The sequence below is a fragment of the Aulonocara stuartgranti genome (assembly GCF_965226115.1).
Source record: "Aulonocara stuartgranti genome assembly, chromosome: 10".
NCBI classification, from domain to species: domain Eukaryota; kingdom Metazoa; phylum Chordata; class Actinopteri; order Cichliformes; family Cichlidae; genus Aulonocara; species Aulonocara stuartgranti.
Genome location: NC_138946.1, coordinates 13,246,392 through 13,254,399, shown reverse-complemented (window position 1 = coordinate 13,254,399; position 8,008 = coordinate 13,246,392). Strand labels below are relative to the sequence as shown.

At 40.0% G+C, this 8,008-nt stretch overlaps 1 protein-coding gene across 5 annotated transcripts; it reads right to left on the bottom strand.

The window, feature by feature from the left end:
• Positions 1-1,884: 1,884 nt before the first annotated feature.
• rnf14 (ring finger protein 14) lies at positions 1,885-7,674 on the bottom strand. 5 transcript variants are annotated; one of them, XM_082549560.1, is made up of 9 exons: positions 7,491-7,674; positions 6,710-6,868; positions 5,901-5,962; positions 5,620-5,773; positions 4,697-5,082; positions 4,372-4,600; positions 3,973-4,145; positions 3,315-3,445; positions 1,885-3,202 (listed from the first exon to the last, which is right to left on the bottom strand). In XM_082549560.1, exons 2-9 carry the CDS (start codon positions 6,858-6,860, stop codon positions 3,139-3,141), a joined length of 1,350 nt encoding a protein of 449 aa, XP_082405686.1. In that variant the 5' UTR covers positions 6,861-6,868; positions 7,491-7,674; the 3' UTR covers positions 1,885-3,138. The 5 variants fall into 5 exon arrangements, with proteins under 5 accessions (XP_082405686.1, XP_082405682.1, XP_082405683.1 ...); XM_082549556.1 differs by having other exon boundaries at positions 5,901-6,031; positions 7,491-7,669; XM_082549557.1 differs by lacking the exon at positions 7,491-7,674 and adding an exon at positions 7,289-7,472 and having other exon boundaries at positions 5,901-6,031.
• Positions 7,675-8,008: the final 334 nt, after the last annotated feature.

Below are 8,008 nucleotides of genomic sequence, written 5' to 3'. Positions count from 1 at the left end.
ACTCACTATATGTTAATACACCTCTCTACATTGAATTATATTTGTTATTAATCTCTGTCTCTCTTCCACAGCATGTCTTTCATCCTGTCTTCCTTCTCTCACCCCAACCGGTCGCAGCAGATGGCCCCGCCCCTCCCTGAGCCTGGTTCTGCCGGAGGTTTCTTCCTGTTAAAAGGGAGTTTTTCCTTCCCACTGTCGCCAAAGTGCTTGCTCAGAGGGGGTCATATGATTGTTGGGTTTTTCTCTGTACGCATTATTGTAGGGTCTACCTTACAGTTTAAAGCGCCTTGAGGGGACTGTTTGTTGTGATTTGGCGCTGTATGAATAAAATTGAATTGAAAGTTTAGTTTTAACCATTACTGAGCATTATTAGCAGCATAACCAACATTATTTTGTGTCTCCCATTTTTAGGTGTCTTTTATATGATAAGAGCATAGATATGTTTTCATAGCATCTGTTTTGTAGAAACTACAAATAGAAGATTTAGTTTAGCAAAATTTGATTTCACTTTGCTAATCATCTCCTAACCAAGCTAGCTTAACCCTTTTACAAGCTTAGCAACCAACCAAAGCTTGTTTAAATTGCTTATGTAACATTAGTAGTGAGATTTTTATTAATTTAATTCATATGCATGAATATGACAATTTATTAACTACTATCAGTGAATATTTATATTGTAACATTTTATGTCCTCTGACATTAAACATGACATCATCTGATCATTTTAAAAAACCTATATAAAATGATTATTTATTGTTAGTTTCTTTGGAGCCTTGGCACAAGTGTAAGAAAGTAAACTTTTTTTCTTTCAAGGAAAGTTATTTAATCAGTTCACTTTTTTTTTTTTTTATAAACACAATTCAGTACCAGTGTGACATGTTTCTATTCAGGTGTTCAATCTGTGGGCCTTTGCTAACGTGACCTTAGTTAATCTAGAGCAAGTGTGGGCAATACTTTCTTTCCAAAGAGCTGCTTTAACCTAACCACTTTATGGTAAGAGTGTAGACTTTTACCACTCATCTGAACCAGAAACCTGAATTGTGTAATGCACGTGCAAAATAAGTTTTTTCGGACCTCTGCAGAAACAAGAAAAATATATACCCTACATTTAAATATGACACTGCTGGTCATGTGAAATCTCACATTCATTTTGTTGTAACCGTGTAAGAGAAAAAGATTCTGTTGAAATAATAGCGATGATTTTTAAAAAAAAACAAAACTGAAGCCAACGCAGTCAAAACAGGGGTCACACCAAGACTTTCAATAAAACTTACCACTGTGGAAACAGCCCTCAGCCCTGACCTCAGTAAGCAGTGGACGGATGAGCTTGTGCGCTCCGTATCTTATTTCAGGTCATACTGAATAAAACATCAAGTTCATTTTGTAAATTGTTTTCAGGAACCTAAAGAAGTCCAGCGGCTTTCAAGCACAAGACTGTCAGAAAGCAGGACTATGTCAGTAGCCAACAAACATGCAGTTTCATGGGTACATCAGGTTTCAAAAGACAGAGACGGTGTCAAAAATTCACCCTGAGGCTTCAATATAGGACTTCACAAACCTGAGTAATGTCACAGTACTTTCGTCCATCTGTTATACTGTATATCCACTTTGCCCACAGTAATGATGGCTCATAACATGTGGGCAAAGTGATACACTGCAAGACAATCATGACATTTACATTATGTTTAGTGCATCAGGAAGTTTTCACTAAATTACTGACAACAGAGGCAAGCATTTCAAATATTAATAACCCGTTAAACTGTTTACACTGTGCTGTTTTCAGTATTACTCTTAAGGTCAGCGTTCAAACCTCAACCTACAGTTGTGTCTATTCATGTGCAGTTTTATGCTGGCACCAAGACATGAAATGAAACAGACAAAATGTTAAGTAAGAATTTTTACTTTGAGGAACAGTTAATTGCAATGCAAATCAACATGCTTTGCAGGACAGACCAAATCATTCAGTGCTAAAAAAGAACAGATTTGCTGCAGGGTTCAATTCAGAACAGAACTGCTTGCATTAGAAATTTGCCCTTTCACTCTAATGTAAATGAAGTAATACAATACAAACTAATTTTTGTATCTGTGGATATAATTAAACTATTTGGCCTCACTTTGACACTAATTAGTGGCAACATTAAGGAGTAGATCTATTCGATTATATCATTTCTCACACCAATCCCTGAATGAAATTAAAGCAACACATACCCTAATGAGCAATCGTTAAACCATTGATTCTCAAAAGTATCTAAGCCACTTTCCTCTATTAGTTCTGTACAGAAATATAATAAAACCAATACCAACCAATCCAATGAAATAAATTTTAACCTGCTTTGACTTTGTGCAATGACTCAGCTAAACTTGTTTATGAAAGACTACGGAGTAGGCTCTGTAAATAGCACCCTGTGTCTTTGGGAGGCATGGGGGTTTTCCCATAATGCCTAGAACTAAAACAAAGCACAACTTCCAGTTTTGAAATTATGTGTGAGTAACACATCTCTGGGTTTGTCTCCATTTCTTTAAAGCTTTATCTTAATTGTATTTGTTATATCACGAAATTAAAAAAAACAAAGGTTTTCATGCCATACCTTTGATAAATGAAAAATCTGATTAGATTGTTAATGTGACGTGAATAATGACAAAGTGGGACAAAGACGGTTCCAGTTTTCCTCTTAACACTGGAAAGGCAGAAAAAGCACCTGAAATTGAGCAAACTGAGCTTAACTAGTGGTTCCATTATTAGTTCCTAAACTTTATAAACCTGCAGGACAGGAAGTGCATGTCTACTTGAAAAGAGAAAATCTAGACATGTACAACCAATATAATGTTGACCTGTATAAGTCTGAAATTCAAACAGCATTTCCAATGATTTAGCCCAGTGACCCAGTCAGGTGCAGAAAACTGTGCTGCCAATCAATAACCACATATCTAAATACCCATTATTGATGTACAAACCAAAACAGCAATTTTAATGTTACCATGTTAACAAAGACATAATAGTGACATGGTAGGGTTATGGTGGCTGTAGTTGCACTGTTTGGCCAATGCAGGCATATTGAAGTCACAGATGAAGTGGTGGCTATGTGAGAGATAAAGTGCGTTCAAATTGAGCATACAGCAGTGAAGCACTGCACAGTGTCAGTCCTCCTCATCACTCCAGAAGGCATCATCATCTTCATCAGGATCCACACCGAGAAAAAGCCTGCAACAAGAAAGAAAAGATGCATTCACAAACAATACGTAATGTAAATATAATATCAATAAGCCTAACTTGGGGGAGGGGGTTAAAAAAAGAAGGAAAAAAAATCTCTTACTGGTTGTAACAAGGTGAATGCGGGTTGTTAAAGTGACTGTATGGGTTGACTTTGCTGAGGACGCCCAGGCACAGCCAACAGAAGTACTGCTTACAAGAGGTGCAGGTCATCTTGTTACAGCCATCAACTTTCTGAAGAGACACAGAAACGATACATTAGCTACAACTGGGATAATCTGGAAGCGAACGCAAGATTTTTCACAGACAGAACAGAAAAAATAACGACATATGACGCCTCAGTCACTGGCCTAAAGATCACTAGGCAACCCCTTGGCAACCTGGTTAGACAGTGGTTCCCAGGTAATAAAAAAAGTTGCTCTGCGATTGCCTTGGCTGCTGGCAGATTGCCAGAGTCTCTCGTCAAGGATTTCATAGACTTCAATGAAAGCTCTTAACAACTACTCACCGGGCATTAACGGAAATAAACATGTGACAAACGCAGACAATGATTCCAGGAGTAAACATTTCCCCCTAGCAAACATGAGTTGCTAGGATGTCTCTAGGCCAGTACGTTTTAAGGAGCAATTTTTGACTGGTGGCTGCAGTTCATTTTGGAGACCGTCTGATGACAATAAACATTCAATTTTACAAAAATCTGAACCATGATCCTCAAGTCAAAGCCAGTTCTACTTCACTGTTAACAACAGGGAAAGCCCAACCTGTATATTGGTTCCACAGCGCGGGCAGCATTTGCAGTTCTCACTGAGCCAGTCTCTGCTAAAGGACTCCTCAACTGCTTTCTGGATTACCCTTTTCCCATAGCGTTGCTCCATGAACTTTTGCCCTGAAGCAGTAGCAGACAGGTACTCATCTCTCAGGTTACGCAGTTCCTCTGTAGGGAAAAAAACAAAACAAAAACACTGGTTTGAACATGAAGATGTGTTGATGGCATGTCTTTAAACAAAGAAATCTTCACACCAATGTACAGAATCTGGTGGACAAAGACAACATTTTGATATTGGAGACTTTCTGGTTTCTACTACAAAATTTGTAGGTCGAGTTAACTGACCAATCAGATTTGCTTCTAAAGAAAACTATTAAAGTTTCAGTGGCATTACCTGCACGAATTTTACAGTGGGAGACACCGTGATACCCCAGCTTGCACAGTGTGCAAAAAGCATACTGGCATGCTGAGCAAATGCCCATGGTTGTGTCTGGCTCCATCATTACAGCGGTACCACAGGACTGACGGGGACAGTAGACCACATCAGCCATAAGGTCCAAACTGGACTGAAGGAGCAAACGGTCATATCTGGCAAACAGCTCCTCGTCCACGAGCTGTTTCACCTGAAACATAAAGGCAGACAGGAAAGGAAAGCAGGGTAGGCGCTGACGGTAGGGTGAGTTGGACTTTAATTGAACGGACTCATAAATCACAAATACCTGTGACGGTGTGGCTAAAGAGGTACATTTGGGCTCCGGGCAGTTAAGGCACTGAACATTGCCATCCCTTATTTGGATCTGGAAGTATTCAGTCATGCAGGCCTTGCAGTATACATGTTGGCACTCCTTAAAGCAGAGACAGTTTGAGCCCAGCTTCTCTACAAAGCAGATTCCACAGCAGAACACTCTGCTGTCGAACACCCTCTGCCGCTGCGCCTCGTCAAAGTCTAGGAGCTGAGGTAAAAGGTCGGCACGCGGGTCCATCAAAAGGACAGTCCTCGGGTCCAGCTGAGAAGACGATGAAATCTTCTGTTCAGACTTGGAATTCATCAATTCTTTTTTCTTTTCTTCTGCTTTTTCAGGATGGCCCCCAAACTGCACCATAGCTAGGACAAAAAAGCAAAAGACAAATTTGCACCATTTATAAACATAAAATGCAATCTGTACATATGAATTACAAACAGAAAAAAATGCCTGAGATGTGAACAATGTGTACAAGTGTGTGTACCAATGCACATGACAGGGAAACAATTAATAGCTTTCAACCTTCCATCTTTCCAGTTCAACTTTCAGGGGAAAAAAGTGGATACCACCAATGAGATGTTAGGTAGCCATCAGCAAAACAATGAGAAAACTGAGATCCTCACACCCAGGATGCCTACGTGTGCATCAAGTATTCTGCAACTGAGAAGCATCCAAAATGTTCATTTTAGGCTCAGTGCAGCTAAAGCACTGACAGTGTCCATGTTATGCTATTTTGGAATGTGGATAATTTCAACTAACGGCTAAGAAGACATGGCGAGGTTAAATAACATTAACAAATCTAATGTTTTGAGCCAGTTTGTCCCAGTGTGCATAGTGTGTGGTGTGAAGTATCTATGCTCTAATTTTCACTGCACGGTCGGGTTTTCTTCACTCATTACCTGCCTTACTTCCTCCCCTTATGATTTCAAGAGGTGACTGGATACCCAGAAAGCCCAGAGCCTCTTCTTTGAGGAACTGGATCCATGTGAAAAGAATCACACAACCCTGATTCTCCTCCCACAGCTCATCCAGTCGTCGGCATAGAGAGCTCATCTGAGGTGACATTGAGAAAGGTTTTGATATTTACGATGTACTGTTGACTCACAATTTGAATATCCCAACATGTCCAGTACTTCTTGTGGCACAATAAAGGATTATCTGAGTTGTTATGAGTCCGTACCTGTGCTCTGGTCATCCATTTACAGCTGAGAGTGAAGAGCGGTGGGGCTGTAGAGGGATAGTCTGCAGGAATCTCAAAGTTGACCACCAAAGGAGGTAGGAAGGAGACATTATATTCAGTTTTATTCTCTCCTGTGATAGACAGAAGAGACTTCATTACATTTCTTATTAGTGCATGATTAGGAGGGAATAACTGAATTAACCCTCTGCACCCCATATTAGCTGTGGATGGCCAAACTCGCATACGATATGAAAAGGTAATCATATTTATATAAGGAAAAGTTGAATTTTTAGGACACTTGAGTCCAACATGTTGTTGTTTAGCGAGCTTGTTGTCAGCTACATGGAGACCGGGAAGGATTGCATGTCTAACCTGCTGACACTAACTGTGACAATATCGGTAATAAATAAGTATGTTTATGCAAGTTTTCCTATGTTAAAGTCCTGACTTCAGCACAGATGAGGCTTGAGGTGAGGAGGGGGATGAGATGGAGGCAGGAAGGAGAGAGTAATGCTGTAGGATGTAAACATCTTAAATGGCCACATGCAGTTTGAAAAAGCTATCTCTAATCTTTGAATAAAACAAACTAATAATTACTTAAGCTTTAATCATGTTTATCACCATATACCCATTGCCATTTCTTTCAGGAATCTGGAAGATCTTAATAAAATTATATTAAGGTACAGAGGGTTAGGGTTAGCCCATCTTCTCCAACGCATCCTGAAAAGCGCTTTATTATTATGAAACCTGTCAGATTTTTCCCCACAGCTTGCTTTTCTTTCTTTGCAAAGCCTACCGGACAGCTGTACCTTTGACTACCACTTTGAAATCTGGAGGGAGCTCCAGACAGAGCTGGATCTCTCCCCCCTGTGCAGACTCTGCCCGATGAAATTCCTCTTCATCGTAGATACTTGCTAAAGCAAGCAGCTCATCCTCCTGGGCTTCCTTGTCCTCAGACATTTACATTCCTGCATTAACGGTGTGTGACAAACATTTATTATTAGAAATATCATGACAAATCCTGACAAACCGCTAGCACACGTTAATACTGACAGAAAGCTAAAAACAAAAGCAGCAACTTGCATTTTGTCCTCAGAAACATAACGTTTTCCTGCATTCACAGTTTGCAGCTTGGTTAACCGTGGTTTTCCCGGAACTCTTTTTATATAACAATGACTAATCACCTGAGAGCAAAGTACAGTTTCCTGTGATATAACGTCAGCTTACCGTAGCTAACGTCATGCTACAGTGTGGCCCAAAAGTTAGCAAGCTAGCTAGAAAAAGTTTACTTATCTATGTCAGACGTATTCCTAACTCCATCCTAATTTAACAGCAAGTAAATCTGAACCGTGAGTCAGCTTCAAACTAGAGGACAGCTCCGTAACTACCAAAGTAACTAGGGGAAACCCATCCAGGCTAGCTTGTTGTGCTAGCTCAAACAGTGGCTTCTTGGGGATCTCGGCCGTCCTCTAACTTTTCTTCTGTAGCAGCAACACAGCACTTTAGCTCGTCTACGCAACTAAGAACCCCTGCATAAGATCCCTAAGCCTCTAAGTACTAATTAACTATGGAAAAGTCAATGTTTCTTACCTTGTGCGGCCAAAGCACTAATGACTCCTGCCCTGACTTCTTTCTGTCATGGCGCGTCACCTTCAGGCTTGTGAGTGTATGACATCTTTACTTGCAATTTTGTTACGCTAAGAAGCAGCGACCTCATGGTATTTAAATAAATATTGTACCTCTGTAAGACTGTACGAATCTTAGTAAACATACACCACTTCATTAGGTACACCTGTTCATCAGAGGTGTGGACTCGAGTCACATGACTTGGACTCAAGTCAGACTCGAGTCATTAATTTTATGACTTTAGACTTGACTTGAAAAAATGTTCTAAGACTTGTGACTTGACTTGGACTTTTACACCAATGACTTGGGACTTGAATTGGACTTGAACCGGTTTACTTGAAAAGACTTGATATTTTACCCCAAATATAAAATTTAACATGCATATTAACGGGTAGAACCGCAAAGGATTCTGGGAACTCGTGGCAAGCGGTACTAGCGCACGCAGGCTTTCAATTGAAATCAGTCACACAGCGATAAAAAAG

Coding starts and splice junctions, on each gene's coding strand:
- rnf14 (XM_082549556.1), bottom strand. CDS start 6,860: ATGTCTGAGGACAAGGAAGCCCAGGAGGATGAGCTGCTTGCTTTAGCA. Junction 6,032..6,709: donor TTTCAAAGTGGTAGTCAAAG/GTACAGCTGTCC, acceptor TGTCTATCACAG/GAGAGAATAAAACTGAATAT. Junction 4,146..4,371: donor CCACTGTAAAATTCGTGCAG/GTAATGCCACTG, acceptor TTTTCCCTACAG/AGGAACTGCGTAACCTGAGA.